Source organism: Crocodylus siamensis, chromosome 1 (genome assembly GCF_052110815.1).
Source record: "Crocodylus siamensis isolate JL-2025a chromosome 1, ASM5211081v1, whole genome shotgun sequence".
NCBI lineage: Eukaryota > Metazoa > Chordata > Crocodylia > Crocodylidae > Crocodylus > Crocodylus siamensis.
The window spans coordinates 132,428,380-132,453,198 of NC_143395.1; the positions used below are offsets into that span (position 1 = coordinate 132,428,380).

At 43.0% G+C, this 24,819-nt stretch overlaps 1 protein-coding gene across 1 annotated transcript; it reads left to right on the forward strand.

The window, feature by feature from the left end:
* Positions 1 to 902: 902 nt before the first annotated feature.
* On the forward strand, positions 903 to 23,283 carry LOC149873340 (monocarboxylate transporter 10-like). Its single transcript, XM_090031483.1, has 8 exons — positions 903 to 1,200; positions 3,091 to 3,306; positions 5,152 to 5,361; positions 8,003 to 8,154; positions 9,261 to 9,423; positions 13,333 to 13,536; positions 16,269 to 16,471; positions 22,966 to 23,283. The coding sequence occupies exons 1-8, from the start codon at positions 954 to 956 to the stop codon at positions 23,176 to 23,178; spliced, it is 1,608 nt and encodes a 535-aa protein (XP_089887609.1). The 5' UTR covers positions 903 to 953; the 3' UTR covers positions 23,179 to 23,283.
* The last annotated feature ends 1,536 nt before the right edge of the window (positions 23,284 to 24,819 follow it).

The following is a 24,819-nucleotide window of genomic DNA, read 5'->3' on the forward strand; positions in this document are numbered from 1 at the left end:
CTAGAGCTATATCACAGTCAATCCTCTACTGCATTCCTAGTGACATCCAGATAAGTCAAATGGAGTATCAATGAAACCACTTAGGCTAAGTACAGACAGAAAGCCTGAAGCTGAATTGATTTAATCTTCAGAGGTTAGGTTAAGCTGCATAGGTTGAACCAATAAGCAAGTGATCAGATATTTACTTTTCATTCCAGAAATGCAGCCACATGCCTGCAGTGGCTCAGGCCATAGACCAGGGGTGCAGGCAGGGGGTGCTAGAGCATGCCTCTGCTCAGCTGGAGCTTGAATCTGGAGGGGATCTGGGACAGAAGTTCAATAAATTGATTTAACCTAAAGCAGTTAAGTCTGATACTACATCCATGCAGGTTTATCTTAAAAAGGTTTTGGTCATTTCAAAACAGTTTATATGCACTGAACTGCTGCTGTGTTACAGATTTGAATTGGTTTCTGATCACTTATACCAGTTTATGTGTAATTTCTGTCCCTAGTCCTAAAGACCAATCTAACTGGCTTCTTGACTGTTGCAGCAGTTGTGCTACTTAGCCGTATTCTATTTCCATGAGCCCAGCAGTAGTTTTGGAGGAGGAGGTGTTGAAGTTGCATTAGTTGGAATTGTATAAAGCCAAAAATTCAGAGTTAAGTTTAAACTTACATGGTGCACATATTCAGGTATGGGCGTATGCAGTCAGCAGCAAGGCAGTCTTTACTCTGCTGCATGATGCCATAGAAAAAAACTTTATAACTAAGAGACTAACTTTTCTAATTTGCTGGTAGATTAAATTGATTTTTAAAGTGATGTTACTAAAGGATTACTCCATAATAGTAGATATTTTAATTTTGCGCTTGGTATACAGTATAATAAATGCATACTTTGATTTTGTTCCAAGTTTCACATTTTTCATGTATTCTATGAAAAAAATGTATTTGTATGCAGGTCATAAATTCAAGTCATGTTACAAATGAGACGGTTACGGACTTTGCTGCATCAGGTTACACGCAACTTGGAGAAAAAGGATAATACTGATAGTCTCCAGAAAGAGATTTCATTTTTGGACCCTCCTCCGGATGGAGGTTGGGGATGGGTTGTGGTGCTGGCTGCATCTACACATGCTTTGCTTGTCAGTGGATTCCATTCTGCTTTTGGTGTTTACATGGTATCCTTACTTGAGACCTTCAAGTCAAGTAGCTCACGGACAGGTAGGTCATCAGTGAATTATATAAAACCAAGGCTTGATATTTCTGTGTAGGTAGCCCAAAACTAAATCAGCATTTCTAATGTGATATAACATTGAAAAGTGATCTCATTAACAGTCTGCTGTTAAAACGCTTACCTCAAAAAATCTAAATGTTTCTTCTTTGGTAGAATGTTTGTTGTATTTAATATATTTCCTTGCTTAGAAGAAGAACTGCTATAAAGGTAAATGCAGGGGAATATGAACCATATAGCATTCCAGGTTCCATGCTCTTGTAGAGCTGTTTTAGATATTTCTTCCCCCCTAAAATTGTCACATTTTTCCAACCTGAATTGAGTTTGTTATTTTGTTTGGTCTCACTTTGTAATATTTTGCCGGGTACAGAATGGATTTTTGGGGGACTTGTGTTTGGTAAGAAAAACAGAAAAAATACTTTGGGTCAATCAGAATCGATCTATTTCTTCAGTTCAGGCACTACACTAAAATCAGTTATAGCCCTAGAATTGATTTCAGTGGTAACTTTTTTTCAGATTGAGGGTGGTGCGCATTTTAAATTTATATTCTGGCCTACTGAGCATAATTACAAATATAATTTCTTTTCTTCTTGACTTGAGTTTCACATTCTTAGTGTAATGTGTTTGGATTGTTTCTACTAGAAATACAAAGGAAGTAGTGAATTATTCATTAGATACATTGTATTATTTTAGATTAATATAGCTTTCCTTTATGAGAGATTTTAAAAGCTGAGACTTAAACCACTGTGACATAGAAGTTATATGGTTAAAAGTGGTTAATTTTCAACGACAATTAATTTGAACTTAACCCTGTCAAGTGCTGAGATTTACTGTATTCACTCAATTGTAAAATCCTGAATTTAAGATGATCCCCCAATAAGTAAATTCTATGCATGGAAATACAGTTATTATAATTTTCACAATCTAATTATTGGATGGTTGTCTTAAGTTTGTCCTCCCAACAAATGCTATAGCACAGAAAGCAGTGGCTGGGGTGGGGTCAAACAGACCCCTTGCCCTCTGTCCCCCACTTATTCCCTCTGCAGCCTTCCTGCCCTGCTCCTGCTACTTTTACCTGTCTACCCCTAGTCCTCCACAATCTTTGCCCCTTCACCTAACCCACTCCCCATAGTCCCTACCTTTGCTTTCTCTCCCCACAGTGTCCCTTCTCCCTCCCCTACAATTTCTGTCTCTTTCTTCCTGGCCTCCCCCACCCCCCATGCTTGGCCTTTGTGCTCTGTCAGGACTTGGAGCACAGCACAGGGGAGTACAGCCCTTGCTGGGCCATGCAGCAGTGGTGGCGCTGCTGATGGGCTGGGCAGGGGATGGTGTTTCTCTGTGTTACCTGCCTGGGTGGGAATCCAGCCTGAGCCAATGCCAAGCTGTGCCTGACGGAGGGGGGTGGGGCAGAGGGAAGGTTGCGGGGAGGGGTAGAAACTGCAGAGGGCAAGCAGCGCAGGGAAGCAAGAGGCTGCTGTGGGTCTGACTCTGGCCCCAACACGCTCAGGGCCAGTCAGAGCCTCAGCAACTGCCTCCCATTCCTTCATCCCCCACTTTGTACTTGACTCTAAGACAAGGGGCTTTTCCCTCTGTGCTGATTTGGGGGGGTGGGGCTTGTCTTCATTTAACAAAACATATGGTAGCTAGTGGTAGAGAGCACAGCACCTCTCACAGTAGCCAATGCTTGGTATTAGAAGTAAGACTGTCTCTTGGATGTAGTAAGTACATATATCTTTATTTGGTTTGAATCAGTATCAATCAGTTCCACTGTCTTCAGTGGAACGATGCCAGTTTATACCAGTGAAGGATCTGCTAATTAGTATGTTCTCATTATGACATGTAAAATGCATTTCATTGCAAGGGTGTATTTCCTCTTCCAGCCTGGATTGGATCACTCAGTTATGGTTTCATCATGATTTTTGGTCCTGTTTCTGGAAAACTTCTGCAGAAATATGGAGCCATAAAAGTAGCAGTTTTTGGAGCTCTAATTATGATGGCAGGTGTCATTTTTTCATCTTTTGCTCATGATATAAGTATTCTGTTTTTAACCCATGGCCTCTTAGTGGGTATAGGATCAAGTTTTGCTTATACTCCAGGTAATTTGATTTTATTTATTTACTAGTAGACCAATGCATTAAGATAAAACAGCAAGTTACAAAAAACATTTTTTCTTAATTTGATCTTCTTAAAAGTTCTGCCTTCCATTGCTTAAATAAAAAAGGAGAAAAGGGCATACAGTTATTAAGAAAATAATATCTTCATTAGAAAACGTACATAGGATGCCTGCATTTTACACTTCGGATTGGCAGTACAGTTTTAACAGATTCCCCTCAACACCTCACCAGACTGGGGGTGTCAGATGGAGTGGGAAGATGGAGTCTGTATGGAGGCTGGCCATGACCCCTGTGGGTAGGGCATGCTCAGGTGCATAGGATGGGGATACATGTGGGCTGGGAGTAGCATCCAGGAGCAGGATGGGTGGTTGGGACTGGGGCTGGGTTGGGATCACCGAGTGATAACAGTATGGGGCCAGGGCCCACGGCAGAACCGTAGCTCATTCCCTGCACAGCCTCACACTGTCACCAGCCCCTGATACCAGCCCTGCCTACACACCCTGCTCCTGGACTCCACTCCCTGCCCACCTACAGCCCCATCCCATATGCCCAGTTGAGTGCACCCTGCCTGTGCAGGTCCCAGCAGTATCCGTGGAGACCCCGCTCTGTCCGGCACTCTGAGCGGTGGGTACTGGGCAGACGGGCTGGGGAACCCAGGCAGCGGGGCTGGGACCAGCACTGGCAACAATGCTAGTAGTGGCAGCCAGAAGGAGCCACTGCCACTGGGGCTGCCAGGAGGTGTAGTTTGGCTGCCCTGCCACCCCAGGCCTGCTGTGTGCTCAGAGGTGGTGGGACCAATCTCATGGGCCATGGCAGCGGCGGCACGTAGGGGGTGCACAGGGGTGCATGTGCATCCCCTGAGAGTGCCAGTGCATCTCCTGAGTAGCTGCACTTAGGCGATGGGCAGGGGGACAGGTGGGTGCACCGGTGCCCCCACCACAAGCACCAGCTGATCGCTGCAGTTGCTCCCAGAAGTGGCCGTAGCCAGTCCCAGAAGCAGCTGCAATGATTGGCTGCAGTGATTGGCGGGATCAGCTGCAGGGGACCCCCGCCCTCTGGACAATGCAGTCGGCTGTGGGGGTACCCCCTCCCCAGTCGACAGGACTTGTTGCGGGGGGGGGGACATGCCTCCCCGACTAAGGTGGCACCAGCTGCCCATGGGCACAGCTGAGGCTGCACCCCCTGCACACACACACCTAAGTTAGGCAGGGCTGAGGGATGTGTTGAAGGCCTGGTAAAATGCCATGGTAGTCCAGATCCAGCCCGTAGGCTATATTTTGCCCACACCTGCTCTAAGGGGCCCTGTTAGGTTGAACGCATCCTAGCTTCAGTATAAAGACACAGCTTCTACCCTTCTGTGTGGTGATTCAAGGTGCCAGTCTTGTCCCTTGGCATGTGAGGAAACAACCTTTGCCAGATGTTAAAAGGGTGTCTGGAAGGGTTAAAGGCCTTTGGCTTGGGTGAAATATGTGAAGTTATTTTTTGGGGAGAAGTCCCTTATGGGTGGGAGGTGTTTGGGAAGTATGGAGTTATTTCCCATGTGGGGCATGTGAAGAGGATATTTTGGGGAACTTGTATCACATAGGATGGAGGGTGTAGAGGTCCAACAAATTTTGAAGACAGACAGTATTCCATTAATCCAAAAAGACTGGTAACCATTGGTCTACGACGTTCTGTGCATTTCCCTTTGTTCTCTCCACCAATGTCTCACTTGTGAGTGTTGTTTTTACAGCCCCAATGTGAATAATGAGATGGAGATAACTGAGTTTTATTATAGTGTAAAACAGATTTTTCAAGTATTTTAAAAATTGTATCTCTTTTTCATAGGCATGATAATGGTAAGCCTTTACTTTACCACAAAGCGATCGTTTGCAACTGGGATTGTGATGGCTGGAGGGGCAGCAGGAACACTAGTTCAGAATCAAGTGCATCGATATCTAATCAGGACACTTGGATGGAGAACTAGTCTACGTGTGTTTTGTGGAATTCTGGCAATAGGCATTTTTGCTGGGTTTGCCTACAGACCGCTGGAAAAACGTATGCCATCTTTTTGACCTTTTTAGTGAACATCTATTGGATTTTGTTCTTGTATCAGTTATAACAACATCAAATTCTTTTTCTGTAACAGACTCTTTCGCTTTGGCTTTTTTATGTTTTGTTAACAAAACATAAAAGAGGCCTTGGTTCATAAAAATCAACTGTAGGTCTACAATACTGGACTCTAACAAGTTTACATTTGCTTATTAATTTAAAATAATAATGGTTATTAAAATAGCCCTACAAGTTGATTCCAAATAATTTGTTTAAAATAATGCATGTATGTGCTTTATTTGAATGCACTGAGAACATACGGATTGTATATTTGCTTTGTTCCATGCTACCAACGCATAGTTGTAAACTTGCGCTACCTGGCCACTTAAACATGATGTAGAAGCTTTTTATAGCAAGATATTATGTTAAGTAACCTGAATCGAGGCACTAATTTTTTTTTTACTTAAGATCTTTTAGGCAATTAAAAAAAACTACTTCCATTTTAAATAATACTAATTTATAAAACAGATAAGGAAATTGGAAATTGGAGGGTCATAACCGTGATATCTATTTGTGCCTGTATCTGATGACTTTGCCAATAAGAGGAGTTTAGTTTCTCTGTCAGTTTTTTCTTTTCCTGGTCCTGGTAGGAAGCTGCTTTGAAACAGGAAAGATTGTTGATTTATGTGGTTGATCTTTAGGTTTCTAAGCTTGGATTTTTTTTATGGCCCAAAAGCAACTGTGCTTAAAGATGGCAAGATGTATAGTATTTTGTTTTTCATTTATTTTTTCCCTTTCTTTTATTAGTTGCAGCCAGTTCTGCCCACAGAAGGGACCAGTACAAGTCTCTCCTCTCTATCTCATGTCATAATTGTAAACGGTTTTGATTTTTTATTTCAGCATTTTAATCAAGACTGCTATAGCCCCCATCATGGATTTAATATAAAAAGTAAAATTAAGTTTTGGGTAAATGCCATTCTGGATCCATTAAAAAAAGTAGTCCCTCAAAATGCCCAGGTTTGGGACAGAATTTCTTATTGCTCACTTTCTCTAGGGTAGCATTGCTTGCATCTGTGGCAAGGCCACATTAATTTCAAGCTGTGTTCATTGTGTGTACTGAACTACATTTTACATTATATGAAATATTTACAAATATGAACCGATTTGCTGTTGACTTCAGACTAATGTTATAGCAGCAGATCTAAGCCAGAAATGGGGACTGTAAATGGTGAACTGGAGCATGGGAATCAGAGAGAGGGGAATTAGTGGAAGACTTGGAACAAGGAGAAACATGGGCTGTGGCCAAGAAACTGGGGAACATCTTGAAGAGATACAAAGCAGCACTCCAAACTTAAGATGAAACATTTCCCTGATAGTTCAGTTTTCTTCTTCCATCTGCCTTACTACTTAAGCATGTAGGGAAACATGAGAAATGCAGGGTATGTTTAGTGGGTCTTCAAAATTTTGCCATTGCTTATTGATAAGTCTGGCATATATGTACTTACATTGGCCACTGCAAGATTAAGCTTATCCTCTGTTGGACTGTGTATGAATTATCTTATACTTGCATCTGTTTTTTACATATGAAACCATAAAAGTAATTTCTGACTTTGGTTCATGATTTTTCTCTAATAAGAACAGGATTCACAATAGCTCTATATATCATATTTTCTCAAATCCAAGACGAAGGTCTTTTCCTTGTATAACATGGGGAGGAACATTCATCTTAAATTTGAGTACTGGCCAGGGTGGCAGGGTGAAGTGCATGTGGCTGCAGGAGGAATGCCAGAGAAAGGGTATGCTGGTATGCTAAGCTGCAGCAACTCCCTTGTCCTTGTGGACTCTCCACCCACAAGTCCCCTTTCAGCTCACTCTGTATCTCCTCCTCCAAGCTCTCCCTTGCACCAAGTACACTCTTTCCCTGTGCTCCTCTCACTCTTGTGTGCCCTCTTCCCTGCATTTCCCCCTACTCCCACCTGCTCTACATACCCCTATCCCCATGCTCCCATTGCTCCCACACCATGGGCCCAGTTCCCTGCACTTCTCCTTGTACCACATGCCCCCTCCCCTGTGCTCCCCCCATACTCTAGTGTTGTTTGCCCTGGGCTGGGGTCAGACCACTGCTACTCCATACCCCAGGTGCTCCCTGCCCTGGGGAGAGCCAGAGCCAGAGCAGTTGCACAGGGTAAGCACTGGTGAGCGAAAGGGGCCAGCAGGGCAGATGAAAGGGGACCAAGTAGGAGGAACAGCTGATGGAGGTGCAGGGTCCAGAGAGGGGCAGGTGGCAGAGGGGATAGGCAGGAGTGGGGAGGGCAGGAGGGGCAGGTGCTAGGGGTGCAGGCACTTGTGAGGAGCAAATAGCAGGGGTGCATCGGCATGCCATCTATCCCCAGCTGCTGCTTTCCTTGCCACTTGCCCCCTGCTACTGCTTTCCCCCACTCAGTGGTAAGGGCAATTAATTTAAAATGACCCTCTAATATTTAGGTTTTAGAAATGGAACATTAAAACAAACTTAGGTTTTTCTTGTCTAGAATCTAATAATCATCTTAGAAAGTCATCTTAAATTCAAAGTAGTCTTGGGTAAAAATGGTAATGAAATATTTACAAAATTGTAGCTGCATTTTTCTTTTAACTTTTTTTCTTAAAGGAAGACATCCAAGTGTTGTTGAAAACTTTCAGACATCACCACTAAGAGGTTTTATAGTTGATCTAAGATTATGGAAAAACAGTGTCTTTGAGATCTGGGTGTGCGCTCTTGGGTTAGCAAAATTTGGATTCTTCATACCTTTTGTTCATATGGTAAGAATGTAATTTCTGTTCTGATTACTACTGATTTAATAGTGATACTTCATGTATTTTTTTGCTTTTTAAGTATCCTTCTGTGATAATTTAGCTGTCATTTAGAAAAGCAAGAGATTATAATTACCTGTATTTGAAAGAATGTGAACTTCTTATTAACAAAGATACAAATTAGTCAACATGACTTGCATAGTTTCAATTGTATAAGATTCTTTTGTAGTTGGAATGTAATACGATTTTCTTCTGAAGTACCTGTATGTTAGCCTTGTATAAGCTAAGAAATGGATTAATCCTGTCTTGTTAGAGCCTGGGGCCAAGGGGGATGTTCAATAGACCACTTTTCTCCATTTGAGAATAAAATATCACACTGATTATTTTGGGATCTAAAGTATTAGACCCAATGTTTCTACTAGAGTAGCAGCTAGAGGTCTCAACTTAGATCAGGCTTTGCTGGTCACCACAGTAAATTTTAAAAAAAGGTATGGAATGGTTAGATACTCCTGATAGTTAGATGCTCTTTCCTCTAATTTTTAGGTCAAATTTATTCACATCCAGTTTATACCCATTTAGTCATGTGCCAGCATTGTCCTTTAACTAAAATAGCTCTTATCTTCTGGTGTTTACCTTTATGTGCTGTGAGATAGCTGAGATGCTTTAAGAAGCATGTCTTGATATTAGCATTGGTGGCCTAGTCAGCAGTGCAGAGTCAAGGAGTCTTTCTCCAGCAGATTTCCTGAATTCTGCTGGTTTAGGGACTGGAGCTTTTATAGTCTTTCAGGGATGGTAGTGGTTCATATTCTGGCCCTCAGCCAAAGATCTTGGAGGAAACTGAGTTGCAGTCCATTATCAGGACCCCTATACACATGCTGGTAAAGGTGTGATAGGGCCTAATACATGAGTACAGATAAATGCTTCAAACTTCTAAAGGATTTTTAAAAAGGAAAAAAGTGTTTTATAAACTATGAAACAGTATTTTGTCAATTGTTTTTTAAACAGAGTTTTAATGGAAAATGGTTAGAATACAATCATAAGTCTGTATGTGCATATGCAAATGAATCTGTGGAAAATAGCACTGTATTATTTAATTGATATACTGGTATTTACAGATGAAGCTTGCAAATGGCTTGGGCATTTCATTGGATGATGCACCATATATTATGGTAGGAACTGGAATAAGCAGTCTGCTTAGTTGTCTTTTTTTTGGAAAGATTTGCGATTCAGAGAATATTAACCGTCTTTTTATTAACCAGGCATCTGTATTTTGCGTTGGTAAGTTTTTCCATTATCCAAATTAAACATAAGAAAATGTTCTTTAAATGGCAGTCATTCTACACTGTATTTAGCTATATATATTCTGATTTTTACTCTGTTGCACTAATTTTTTGTTGGTGGCTCTTGAAATGGAGTTGCACTGCCATTCTCCATGAAGTGGAGAATCAGTCATATACTTTTTGTTACAGAACTCTATCAGTAGCTTATTTAAATTATTGTATCCCTGCTTAATTGCTAATGACTGTAAACTATATTTACTTTTTAAAAATGTTGTTCAATTTTATATGAATGTGCCCTTTTGTTGCTTGTATTACAAGTGTTTTGCAATAGTTGTTCAGTTTCTGCAAAAATAAGTATTTTGGAGACAGATTCTGCCACACTTACTGATTCACATTGACTAACTTTATTATTTAACAAATAGTCTTGTTGACTCGATGGAAATATGTTTATACCAAATTACTATTCCTGAGTAAGGGTAACAGAATCCTGGTACATGTAGGTATGCTTTCAATTCACATCATTTTGTTTACTGATATGCTGTTGTCCCCCAAAAAAAGGCAAATAGAATACAGTTGATTACATTTCTCTTGTCAGAACCTTTCCTCTGCTTTCTCAGTGGATGGCAGAATGTGTAACAAGTGTTCACTGAAACTGAAGAAACAGGGAAAATGGGTTAAAAACATTTGAGGTCTGCTGTTTATAGCAGAGTCAGAACAATGGTATTATTTGCAGAATATGTTAGCAGATTCCATTTTACTGTTACTGTACTTCAGTAATATAAAAGTTTCACTGATAAATAATGGTTGCTTGCTTAGAAATGTAATGAATCACAATTTCTTCAGATAGATTTAAATTTTATGAAAAAGATGCTAATTTTATTTTAAAATCCCTTACCAAGTGCTGATTTTAATGTAGGCAAATCCACAGGTGCTTTATATGTATCTTATAGAATAGAAACTATACTCTTCATCTCTGAGCCATGAGTACAGGGCCAGTAAAAGTTTAGGACCAAACCCTGATGCCAGCATGAAACCCAAATACATTCTCTTTGAGCAGAGGTTCTTGTTGTTTATTTAGCAAGCTTCAAAATACAAAAGATTTTTGAAGGATTCCAAAGCATCTAGTCAACTATTTTCTGTCCTCTGCCAGGATCTCTTTGTTAAAGGCAAATAGTAAGAATTATCCTTAATTTATCATTTCAGACAACTTAATATTTATTGGTAAAGTTACAGAGTCTGAGTGAGGTTCAGAAAACCTTCCAGGTGCCCTGCCTCTGCCCTGAACTTCACTTTCAACAGTGCTTTTGGGCACCTTATCAGAACAGACTTCAGGAAATCCATTCCTTTCTGCAAAGAGTGCCCTCAAGCCCAGGCCACTGCATTAAAGATGGGAGGTGTTTAATTTCAATTATTTCCTGATAATAAAAAGCAGTATTTCAACTCAGTCTGGCTCTTAGGGGAAAACGTCAATATGGTTACCATGAGAATCAGCAAACCTTTTCTAGAAGAAGGTAACTTGACTAGATGGCCTGGATATTTACAGTGATATAGGGATACTACTGTCTTATTTGTTGTAAGAAAAAGCATTGTAAGTATCATCTGTAGTCTTTTGGACTAGTTTTGATACTACCTATTTTTGCAAACCATGTTTTTTGAGTCTCACATTGAAATTTGGTAACCAACAACCTCAGGACCTTTTTTAGTCTGGTGGCTCTCAAGGTATTGTTCTCATGTAGAGATGGATTTCTAGATATATCCAAACCCAATTCATACTTACCAGAGATGCGTCCAGATGCTTCATTCATTGAAGATAGATTCATTAATAACTATTCAGACAGTCAGGAATGTATCCTCTGACATCCATAAATCAATGATGATGGATGCCAGGGAAGGTATGATGGGATAAATCACTCCAGACATACCCTTTTCATGTCTTGACTCTAAATCATCTACTACTGCCACTGGACTAGATAGGATACTGGTCTAATCCAGTATGGCACTGCTTATATTTTTACGTTGCAGGACAGAAAAATCAGGGAGAGGGACTGCACGCTGAATAAAGCCTGGATAAACTGTTCAGACATTTGCTAAAGATATGTCTGTACCCTGCAGAGCCCAGAGCCTCTGAGAAACCAGCCTCTACTACATTGTCTTCCTCATATGTGCCCAAGCCTGGCAATTAGCAGGTGGCTTAGAGGCACCCTGAACACTGATCTCAGGCTCTCATTCTCAGGGTCATGCGATCAGGATGTCTTTGAGCCTAACAATACTTTGGTTTTATTTCATCTGGAAAGGGGGCTGGAGTGTTATAGTGGCAAAGATTTGGTTTGGCCAGTGCAAGCTGCATCTACTTCTGGATTGTTTTTCTGTTAGAGCAGTGCTTCTCAAACCATCTGATGTGGCGGACCAGCAATTTTTTTCCAATGGGCCAGGGACCGGTGCCTGGTTCAGCTGGTGGCAGCAACTTCGTGTAACAGCGCTACACATATGCGCGACCAGCTGTTTCTTTCTCTTTCCTCACCTTGCATGATGTGACATCACTTGGAGTGCTGGAACCTACAAACTGTGGTGCTATGACCTATCAATATTATGCTTCTGAAAATATATTTATTTCTTTTCTGGCAACTTGCTATGGACCAGCGAATATATTTTTCTTTCCTGGCAACTCGCTGCGGACCAGCGACCAGCGGCTCATGGACCGGTGCTGATCTGTGGACCACCACTTTGAGAAGCACTGTGTTAGAGTATATCTGCATAACTGTATCAGCAAAGTCCTCACAGTATAGATTTGGATCTAGATGGACATCGAATGAATGAAGTTATGAGGAATGAAGCTATCGGCCATCTTGGAGCTTAAAGTAGTCTTTTAGATATCCTTGGGCCCAGACCTTTTAGCTCCTTAAAAGAAATAATTGATAACCTGAATTCTATTTAGTATTCTATAGGAAGCCAGTGCAGAGTAGAGGATAGTTGTGATCTACACAGGGTAGCTTGTGTTACTAAAGAGTTCTAAGCAATGTTTTTATGAGTAGCTTCTTAAGGTTTTGTGGACAGGTGTGTTGTGGTGATGTAGTTTGGATGAGAGAAGATAAAACCATATATAAATACGACTGCGTCACCATCCATCACTGCAGGATGGAATCTCTTAGCTCAGTAGTGCTTAATGTTTTTGGCCAGTATGCCTGATGGGTAATGTCCAGGCTAGCCAAGGGCCGGATCTGGTTGATGGTCCTGATCTGGTATGGGGCAGTTGCAGCAGGGGCCCATTTGGATGAGCAGAGAGGGGTAGGGGGCATCCCAGCTCCAGTCTGGCCCCATGGAGGGGAGGGGGCATGGCTCAGCCCCAGCCTGGCCCACAAGAGCAAGGAGGCTTGAACTGGCTCCATGGGAGAAAGAAGGCATGGCCCAGCCCCATTCACTCTGCTGGGAAGAGCATAGCCTAGCTTCATCCAGCCACAGGGTTGGAGGAAAAGATGTGACCTGGCCCCAATCTGCTGTATGGAGCTTGGGATTTGAGAATTTGGCAGCGGGGAAGGTAGCCACATTTATTGCCGCTGTTCCCCTGCTGCCAAATATCCTGATCTGTGGGGAGCTCCATGGGCCAGGTATCTGTGGCTCCATGAGTAGCATTTAGCCTGTGGACAGGAGGTTGAGCACCCCTGCCTTAGCTAGCTGAAGAATGTAGAAAGTGTTAGTCATTGATGCTTCTATGTAAGAGTTAAGCATAAACCAGGAATCTAAGTATCATCCTCAGTGTACAATGAGATTATATCAGAATGACTGCAGACCAGTCAACCAGCAATTGATAGGAAGCACAATCTTCATCTGTTCTTTTCAGCACGTTTTATCCACAAGTCTAAGCACGTGCCATGCTAAACCTATCTTAACTTTCTGTTTTGTTTTTCAGGTGTGTTATTCTTGCTTATTCCTTTTTGTAAAACACTTACATCTCTAATTGCCTTTGGCACCCTTCTGGGATTTTTTGATGCAGGGAACTATGTTCTTTTGCCTGTGCTGACTCTTGATTTAATGGGAGCAGAGAAAATGCCAGTTGCTTGGGGTTTTATGATGGCTGTCAATGCAATTAGTTGTTTTGGTCCACCATTTGCAGGTGAGTTATTTAACATGAAATTATATATGAAGATAGTCCTAAATATTGATGCTTTGCCAGTGCTAATATTTAAATATTTATCCATATGAAAACAATGTATTTTCGTAAAACAATTAATAACATTGCTAGCAATATTGAAGGGGTTTTTTTTGGGAAGCGTCCTTGGCCTGTAATAGTTTAGACATTCCTGTGTTTCTGTACCTAGGGCAGTGGTTCCCAACCTTGGGGTCACAACCCTATTTGGGGTTGCAGCGATAAAAAAATGGGGTTGCAAAGACACTCAGCAGTGTTGACCGATTCCGATGAAAATCTCATAAAAAAGCAGGAAACAGTGGGTTTCCCTTGCAGGCTGCCAGAGTTCCAGTCTGCAAGGGACAGCTTGAGGCTGGGAGGAGGGTGATCAGGCAGAGCAGATTGAGGATGCCAAGGGGAGGGAGGGAGGGAGGAGGAAGTGGGGCAGGGGTGAGTCTGGAGCTACTGCCTACCTGGAGCCTGGGGCCAGGACCAGAATGTGGAGCCTGGTGGAGCAGGATGGAGCCACAGGAAGTTCATATAGGGGTGAGGCTGGCTCCCCACTACTGCACACACTCCTGAGGATAGTATAGCGGGGCACATGTCCCCCAGATTTGTTCATGGGGCAGGGACAGATACAAGCTGCCCACTGCATGCTTGGGGCTCCCCACCCTGCTGCCTTCCCCCCAGGGCCTCCATGGCCCAGTGTGCGAGACCCAGCATGGGAGGGTAGAGCTGCCCATGCCAGGAGCCCAACGCCACCATGGCAAAGCGCCCCCTGCCTGCCCAGCAGTAGCAGGGGATACAACTCTATGCTGCTACTGTTACTGCTGCTGGGCAGGTAGGGGATGCCTCGCCATGGCAGTGTGGCCAGTGTGGGGCTTCTGGTAGTGGCACTGAACCTCTTTGCTTGGCCTTGCCCACTGGGCCATGGAGACCCCCAAGGGGAGGGCAGCAGGGTTGGGAGCCCAGAGCCTGCAGTGGGCACCCCACATCCATTCCCCCTACGGGCTTTGCTTCAGCCATGCTGCTTGCAGGGGGAGGGGACACTTGTTTTGTCTGCATCATTTTGGGGGTCGCAAAAAAAATCCAATGAGGTCATGCTGAAGAAAAGGTTGAGAAGCAGTGACCTAGGAACAGTTTGAGGAATGAATGGTAGGGAGGATTCCATATCTTTTTTCCTCTCATATGGCTACTGCTGCCATATGCATTTTTCTCTTTCTAGACGTATGATATTTTTGTTCTTCTGTTGTGATGTTATCAGCTTTTTGTGTCTCAGATGGCATTAAATATTGACTATATTTTTCTTGGTGAGGCATTTTTTTCTGCTGTATTCACCATAAGTTAAATTTGCCCTTCTGCAAACTACCTACATGGGGCTTGTGTACTACTTAGGTCCCACATAACCCATGTTATACAGAGTTAAGTAGAACCTTGAAGTGGTGCAAAGGTCTTGTTGGATGTCATCTACATAGAGATGAATTTCTTCCAGTGTAAAGTTTTAATATGTAATTCATTATGCTTGTATTATTTTTCTGTAGCAATTTGGAATGTATTCTAGGCCTTTTCAATTTTGTTGTTGTGGCATCTCAACTCTCCTCTCATCACCTGCCCCCAAAAACTATGTCTGTGAAATAAGAAAGCATCTTTCCTCTACCAGGTGCTCTTTTTCAGGTGGCCAAATAAAGCAGTGTAAGACAGCTGTAGTTTTGTGTTTAAAAAACGGTTCAGAACTTCTCAGAGAATCTATCTTGGGACATGATCTATCTGTCTTTATCCCATGAGGTGCCTTACTTAAAACCACCCTCTGGCTACTATACAACTGCATCTCCCAAAATTCTAGGTCCTGAGGGAAGCTAGGAGCTGCTCCATGCAAGCGTTGTTCCTCCCCATTGACCAGGGAAAGGAGTTCCAGTCCATATCTCTTGTGGAACTTCAATCGTGGTTGTAAAAACAATTTGCTGCTTCTTTCTTCCCAAAATTGAGGTGGCCTCCCCAGTGCCACTTCCCCTCTTTTTGATGACTATCCTAGTCCCACAGGTTTATTTTTGAGCAGCAAAATCTAGCATGAGGCAGTGTCATCCCATGTTGTTGTTTTTTTTTTTTATCTCAAGCATTAAAAGGTCAGTGCACTTTTGCAATTCTAAAATACCTTGAAATAGTAGAACTGAATTCACCTAGATTTGTCTTGTAAAATTGGTCACCTCAAAACTATTGAGAATTAGTCCTTAAGCTCCGACCAACCTCCAATTAGAAAATGTCTTGCCCTGATGAACCATTTTTACTGTATGCTCCCATTGATTCGCTTTTAGAATGACAGCACAAGAGGCAGTGACGTGAATGCCCTTCTCTCACACATCACGAGGTGAAGTTTGTTGTAATGGATTTACAGTCTATATCGAAAAAAGAGACTTGTCTGTTGGGCCCACCATAAACACCTCTAATAAGTGTGAGGATGTATTCCCACAAAGTTCATCAATTCTGTATATATTACAGAGATTAAAAGTGCTCTTCTTTTGCTAGGATACATGATGTGTTAAATGTATTAAATGAGTGAAAGAGTTTAAAGAGATTTATTTATTTTATTTTTAGGCTTCTCTGACATTTCTGTGGTGTTCATAACTGTGGTCCAGGGTTGTAAAGAGGAACATGAAGGAAAATACAAGTTCTAATGAAAGAAGGATATGATTTGCATGTAACTGGAATATTATTTTTTTCAGGCTGGATATATGACATGTTAGGGAGTTACAACATTGGGTTTGTAGTTCCTGGGCTTTTCTCTGTTGGAGCAGCAGGTATTCTTGCTTTCATTCCTCGGCTGAAGAAAACAGCAGTACAAGAGAAGAAAAATATTATTCATGCCTCAGTTTGTGAGATAACAAGCAGTATAATACCTTGGGGGTCGTCATCTGTTTCAGAAGGGGTAAGTGAAAGAATGAGTGCATCTATGCCAAAATGATTATTTCTGTGCTAAAACATCTTTATTCGAAGCATGTAGGAACATTTTTCATAATTTATTACATGAAGCTAAAATAGACATATGCCTATATTAAAATATTCTTACAATCTTATTGTTTATTATTTTTTCTTTTGTTGAATTTTTTTCTGTCCTGGTTGCTATTGTTTCTACTAATCTTTTAAGACAATTTTAAAACTTTTTGCTGATTGGAAAGCTTTTCCTGGTTCTTTTGGTATTCCCCACGGAGGGCGAGTCTGTGAGTGTTTAGAAAATGTGTGCATAGGAATTATTTGAAATATTTCTCAAATTGATAATGTTTCAAACTGGTTTAAACATTTTCCACTAAGTTCTCCATTGAAGTAAACAGAATTATGTTAGTCTTTTAATTTAAATCACTGAACAGTAGATTCTAAAGACTAAAAGATTAAAACTTCTCTTCATATCAAGAGTTGTTTTAAGTTTTTAAATTAAATGAGTGAGTTAGCGTGGAGTTTCCGCAGGAGGGCCTGAGACCTTGCCTGTAGACTCCCCAGGGTAGATAGTCCCAGCCATAGCCAGCCTATCGGAGGCATGACATGGATGGGCACGTGCTGCACCCTGCGGGTCCCCTTGGGCTCTGCAGTCCCCCACCCCCCCCGGGGACCTCAGAGACCACAGCCCAGACGGAGCCCATGGTTCCGGGCTCCACGCAGATGGAGCCCCTGTCCCTTTTTCAGGCTCTGGGGCCCGGGAGCATGGCCACGTCCCTGTGTAGGGAGCTCCCTTTTGGGGTCTCTGGCGCGCCAGGTGGAGGAGCTCTAGGCTACAGTCCGGAGACTGGGTGCCATCAGGGACTGTGAGCAGGAGATTGACTCCTACTGCCAGGCTGTTCTCCCCTGGGAGCTGGAGGGTAGACCACCTTCTCCCTCCAGGATAAAGGAGGACTCCGGGACCTCCCACTCTGTCCAGTCTGTCCAGTCAGGGGCATGGACCAAGGTGGTTAAGGTCCCTAGGGGCCTTGGTGCAGCAGGCCTTTCCCTGCCGGAGCTTAGCAACAGGTACACACCTCTTGCTGCTCCAGCAGAGCCTGCTAAGTTGCCAGCTCCAATAGGTAACACAGGCTCAACTGCAGCTACCGTCCCCGCTCTCCCAAAGACCAAATGTAAGGTGTTTGTTGTGGGAGACTCCATCCTGAGGGGGACTGAAGGGGTGACCCCTTAGCCCAGGAAGTCTGCTGCTTCCTGGGGGTCCGCATCTGGGACATTGTGGAGAAGATCCCAAAGCTCCTTCAGCCCACAGACCACTGTCCTATGCTCCTTATTCATGTGGGCACCAATGACATGGCTCGGAGTGCTCCCAGTCAGGTCATGAGGCGCTACAGGGATTTGGGAGTGGGGCTAAAGGGTCTGGGGGCACAGGTGGTGTTCTCATCGATCCTCCCAGTCTCGGGCTATGCGCTGAGGAGGGAGAGGAGGATCCACGTAGTCAACCAAAGACTCTGGCGCTGGTGTCATCGGGAGGGCTTTGGCTTCCATGACCACAGCCCGCTCTTTGGAGAGACAGGCAGCGAGCTGCTGGGAAGAGATGGCCTCCACCTCTCTCCGCTGGGCAGGAAGCTCTTCTCAGCCAGGCTGGCTGACCTGCTCCACCGGGCTTTAAACTAAGCCCACTGAGGGACGGGGGGGGGACTACGGCCACTGCTGGCCCGCTGAGCAACACTTGCAAAGCCAGCGGGCCAAGGCACTTAAGGGAGCCCACCCTTGCCCCAGCCCTGGTACAATCTGTGGGCAAGGCAAGAGCCCCCAGGGGGACACTTGCCTGGCTGTACACAAATGCCAGGAGCTTGGGGAACAAGCAGGAGGAGCTCGTCCTTCTGCTCAATGCAAATAATTATGATGTCACTGGGATAACGGAGACCTGCTGGGACGCCACCCGTGACTGGACCATGGGTATAGATGGCTATACCCTGTACAGGAGGGATCGTGTAGATAAAAGGGGCGGGGGTGTAGCTCTCTATGTGAAGGAAAGCTACATGTCCCTGCAAGCTGATGTTGGCAACCAGCATAGACAGCTAGAGACCCTCTGGGTAAAAATTCATGGGGAATACGGCACAGGGGACACAACGGTGGGAGTCTACTACAGACCTCCCACCCAAAGTCTTGAGCTTGACCAGGAGTTTGCCTGGGAACTGGCTGAGGCCGCATGTTCTAGGACCATGGTTGTCATGGGTGACTTCAATTACCTGGACATCTTGTGGGAGGATCACTCAGCAAAATCTGAGTGGTCACAAAGCTTCCTCTCATGCGTGGATGACCTCTACCTGACTCAAGAAGTCTATGGGCCAACGAGAGGCAAAGCGCTGCTCGACCTGGTACTGGCTACTGGGGATGACCTAATCAGTGACCTAGTGATCGATGGGAAGCTGGGTGACAGTGACCACGAGCTGATCACCTTCACCATCCGCTGTAAAGCTGGCAAGTCAGTCAGTAACACGGAAGTCCTTAACTTCAGAAAAGCCAACTTTGACAAGCTCCGGAGACTTCTCAGTCAGGCCCTAAGGGACCATGACCCCAGGGAGAGGGGAGTTCAAGAAGGGTGGTTGCTCCTCAAGGGAGTGATCCTCAATGCACAAGTTAAGTCTATTCCATCTCGGAGGAAAGGCAGCAAGAGGGCACAGCAGCCCCCCTGGCTCTCCAGGGACCTAGCAGACCTCCTAAGTCTGAAAAGAAAAGCCTACAAAGGATGGAGGACGGGATTCATCTCCAAGGAGGGTTATTCTGCACTGGTCCAGTCCTGCAGGGAGCATACCAGGAAAGCCGAAGCTGCAACTGAACTCCAACTAGCTTCAAGCATCAAGGACAATAAAAAACCCTTTTTCAGATATGTGGGGAGCTGGAGGAAAAGCAAGGGCAACATTCAACCCCTGCTGAACCTGATGGGGCAACTGACACCTGACGCCCAGGAAAAAGTCAACCTATGAAATGGGTACTTTGCGTCGGTCTTTCATCAGTCCCATGGGACGCCTATGCCCGCTACAGGACAGGGAGGTCCGGGTGGGGGAGATCCCCTGCCCTCCATAAATGCTGACCTCGTGAAGAAACATCTTGAGAAGCTGGATACCTTCAAGTCAGCCAGCCCTGACAATCTACACCCCAGGGTAACTATAGGCCCATCAGCCTGACTTCTATCCTGGGGAAGATCTTAGAAAAGTTTATTAAAGAGGCCATCCTTAATGGACTGGCCGACACCAACATCCTAAGGGATAGCCAGCACGGGTTTGTTGCGGGTAGGTCTTGCTTGACCAATCTCATTTCCTTTTACAACCAGGTGACCTATCACCTGGACAACGGAGAAGAGATTGATGGCATGTATCTTGACTTCAAAAAAGCCTTCGATCTGGTATCCCATGATCACCTCTTGGCGAAACTGGCTAGTTGTGGCCTTGGTTCCACCATGATCCGCTGGCTAGGAAATTGGCTCCGTGGTCGGACCCAGAGGGTTGTAATTAATGGCAGTCGGTCATCATGGTGTCCTGTGACCAGTGGGGTCCCCCAAGGCTCTGTCCTTGGACCCATATTGTTCAACATCTTCATTAATGATGTGGACATTGGAGTCAGGAGTGGACTAGCCAAGTTTGCCGATGATACCAAACTTTGGGGCAAAGCATCCACACCAGAAGACAGGTGGGTGATCCAGGCTGACCTGGACAGGCTCAGCAAAGGGGTGGATGAGAACCTGATGGTGTTTAACACCAAAAAATGCAAGGTTTTCCACCTTGGAAAGAAAAACCTGCAGCATCCTTATAGGATCGGCAATGCTACACTGCCTAGCACTACAGAAGAAAGAGACTTGGGGGTCATCATTGACCACAAGATGAACCTGCAATGCGATGCTGCAGCTAGTAAAGTGACCAAAACGCTGGCTTGCATCCACAGATGCTTCTCAAGCAAATCCCAGGATGTCATTCTCCCCTTGTACTCAGCCTTGGTGAGGCTGCAGCTGGAGTACTGCGTCCAGTTTTGGGCTCCACAATTCAAACAGGATGTGGAGAAGCTTGAGAGAGTCCAGAGGAGAGCCACATGCATGATCAGAGGTCAGGAAAACAGACCTTATGACGACAGGCTGAAAGCCATGGGGCTCTTTAGCCTGGAAAAGCGCAGGCTCGGGGTGATCTGATGGCCACCTATAAGTTTATTAGGGGTGACCACCAGGATCTGGGGGAACGTTTGTTTACCAGAGTGCCCCAAGGGATGACGAGGTCGAACGGTCACAAACTCCTGCAAGACCGTTTCAGGCTGGACATAAGGAAGAATTTCTTTACTGTCTGAGCCCCCAAAGTCTGGAACAGCCTGCTATCGGAGGTGATTCAAGCACCTTCATTGAACACCTTCAAGAGTAAATTGGATGCTTATCTTGCTGGGATCCTATGACCCCGGCTGACTTCCTGCCTTTTGGGTGAGGGGCTGGACTCGATGATCTTCCAAGGTCCCTTCCAGCCCTAATGTCTATGAAATCTATGAAATAGTGTTGGATCATAGGAAATTGGTTGTATTTCTTATTCCATAACTGGCCTGATATAGGCAGTGCAAAACCAAGTTATTCATACAAAGCCCTTCCAGCCAAAGACATTCAATCCAGTCTTCTGCTTGAATGTTGAAGGCTGCAATAAAACATTTTGTGGTACTCAGATTAAAGTGTGGTTATGACTAAAACGCATTCTGTAAAATTAGCACCTTCTTAATCTCTCCTGCATATATTCCAGTGTCATATTGGAAAAGGTGAAAAGACTGGCATAGTATGAGAATATTAGAAGAAAACAGTTGGGTATTTTTCAAGCAGATGGGTGGAGATGGGTGTTTATAATTTCTTTGTGAACCTCTCTTAGCATATTTTGACCCATTCATTCACATCGTTACTGTCTAGATTTATTTGAAAAAGAAAAGCATCTTAGACATGTAAAATGACTCTGGTAGTAGAGTGGTTAAGGTGTCTCCCAACAGAATCCAGAAATATAAGTCTGAGTTTCACTCCAGACACACTGAAGACTGCCCCCAGTTGACTCTGTATGGGCAGCTGACCATTTGGTCTGGGGAGGTCAAGGGTGACTGGATATAATGTTGGTCACATCACTCACTTGGGTCCTGATGTGTCCCTTGAAAACTGTTTTAACTTTTTATGTCTAAACTAATACATGTGCAACCTATGTACAATATCTATCTGAATTACTTTATCTGTACAAGACAAGATGTATGTATGTGTGTACGTGTATTGAAAAATAATGTATCCACCTTTTAAAATAGATGTCTCAGAAAAGATGCCTCTTTTTTTCTCTCAGCCAACTTGACCAGGAACAGGGAGGGACCCTTCTTCCCTTGTGGACATGTATAGTTCTCCTGTTCTTTCTATGGAGTGTTAGTGCATCTCCAGAGGGAGATCCTGTTTTGTATAGGAATCAAATAGCTCTCCACTCTTTCACTGGAAAGTTTTTGCTGGTGCTTAAATGCCTCTATTGGCTTACAGTTCTATTTGAGCCTTATGGTGTAAGAGACACTTTTAGTGAAGCTAAGAACCTGAGTGAGTATCTGCCTAATAAACAGCAGCGTTAATTTCAGTATAAAGGAAATCCTCCCTCTTCTCTAATGGTTGGGGCACTTGCCCAGGATATTCTGGAATAAGAAAGTCTAAATCCACATCTACTTCCCAGGACTGTGCCCTAAGCACCAAGCTGTGGTTGAGGCATGGCTGAGAGTATCCTCTACTCTCTCCTGTTGAAACTGGCCCAATGGCCAGACATGAGGGAAAGTTTTATGAGGCCTGAAATAGAGCAAGCAAAAGAGAGCCCAACTTGGCCTGAGTTTGGTCTCTGGTTCCAAAGCAGCTTATTCATTTTACTCAAAGATAATTTAAAACAAGATTATTACTAGTACTGATGTTAACCTGCTCTTGTAAGTATAGGCTTTCTTTGACATGCTTATAAAGGCTAGGCAATTAACAAAAATGTATAGATAAAGGGAGTGAAGCTGCAAAAGAACATAAAAATAAGGGGAAGATTGATTCTGAGGAAAGTTTAAAAGTCTGTAAATACAAAGGAGGAAGAGTAGCTGTTTATCTTAGCCAAATAAAAGCAGAGACTGCAACCAAGAGTAATGGGACAAAGCTTAAGAAGGGAAATTTAGGCTGAATGTTAGAGAAAAAAATTACTGAAAAGGAGATACCTACGGATGAAGAACCAATTTCCCAATTTCATTGTCTGGGCTGTTATACTTCAATCAGAAGTTTTAAATGCAAAAGTTACTGGGTATACTACTGTTAGCTATGTAAATGCAGGATGTCAGATTATCACGGTGTTCCTTTTTTGGCCTTCAAATCTATCAAATTACGAAAACCCAATTTTATTAGAATTTCTGAAGATATTTTAGATATTTAAATTTATCACAGCCACAATATTTTTCCAATTGTTTATCTATTTTCATACACAGACGCTAAACAATTCTGAAACAAGGCGTTCCATTCCCGTGGCTTCAAACATAGATATAACCGAAGATGAAAAAGGAGAACCTTCAGGTTTAGGAAAAGAACCTGAGACTCCTGCTTCCTATGAAAAAGAACATGATGTGGTTTTAAGTGAAGAAGAAGAAGAAGAAGAAGAAGAAGAAATACATAAAGTATCAAATGCCACCACTAGTACTTAAATCAGTGGTATTAAAATGATTTTCAGTTGATGTTTAGCTATACAGCTTTCCAATATGGTCTCAGTGAATGCAATGGTCGGGATCAAAGGATATTGACAGACTGATGAGATGCAGCTTATCTGTACATTTATTTATTTTTAATATATCCTGAACTGATAGAAAATTGGTTACCATTTGTTCGATCATACATCCTTGAATACACTTGTTTTAATTACACTTCTGTTTTGTAATTCAGATCTACAATCAGTTTGTTGAACTTTCTGTATTAAATAGTTGTAATATATTTAAGAATTTTAAAATATGAACTGTGGTGGTAATTAGAACATTTCTCAAATGTTACATGTTTTTAAATTATATCTAAATTATATTTAAGTTTGTTATCAAATTACTTATTTCAGTTATGGTGAGCTTTTGTCATGGTAGGGTAAACTGGTCAGCCAGTCTTGGAGATACATTGCACATACACTGCAGTAGTTTTACTGAACTCTTTGAAGACATAGTGATCTAGGCCGTACTTTTTGATCCAAGGATCAGAAAACATTTTACCAACAGTTTAATCTCACAATGTCTCTAGAAGTAGATAGTAATATATTTACTTAACAAATAGATATACTGAAGCATGAAGAAGTTATGTTACTAGACCAATATCATGACAGCAGGTCAGAAATGGGAATAGAATCCAGAAGGCTTGCCTTTTATCTTTTTGCTGTAACCTCTAGTTAATGTCATCAACTCATGATGAAAACTAGCATGGAAGCAGTAGTAGGAGATAAGAGTGAGGCAAGGGATTGTGTATTTATCCAAGTTTCATGTATAGGGAAAAACATGCCTGCATAGGTGGTAAATTTATGGGCTAGGAAAATATCTAAGACTAGTTCTTTAATGGAAATTCTTCAGGATGGCTCTAGCTTAAGCACTTTCTGCAGTTGATGGCAGAAAGGGGCAGCCAGTGGCCTGTTCCTGAATTTATGTTGAAGAGTAAAGAGGCCTGCCAACATCTTATCTATTGCTATCAGATAAGACAGTGCAGGGGTAAAAGTGGGCTAGTTGGTATTTGTGGATCAGAGCAGTGAGGTAAATGTAGTGGGTATAGAAAATTAAAGCACAATAAACACAGTAGGATAGCTTCAAATTTCCATCAGAATCTTTTTTTAGTACATGTAATAGATCTTGTTACAGCTCTAGAAGAATTTTCTTATTTGTGATCTGCTTTTTCATGCTTTTCTTACTTGTAGCTAGTCTTTTTGTTGAATAGGTACAAAGCAGCTTAGACTAATTGGGTGCCTATATACATGATCCAGGATTTGTGGAGGAGAGGGGAGGACATTTTAATTAGAAAGGTTTTGGGAGTTGCTCTAATTAAAATGCTGCAGCATCTTGTGTATTGAGCATCCCATGTTTCAAAATGGTGATGGGGAAGCGTTAATTAAAGCTCCTTTGACAAGCTTTAGTTAAGTGCCTCCACCACCATTTTGAAACATGGAATGCTGAATACATGAGATGCTGCAGCACGCTGGCCTGTTCTAATTGGAATGCTTCAGCAGACTCGATTGATTGAGTCTGCTCAAGCACTCCAATTAGAATGCTCCAGCGTGCTGCAGCGTCTCGTGTATTCAGCATTCCATGTTTCAGAATAGTGGC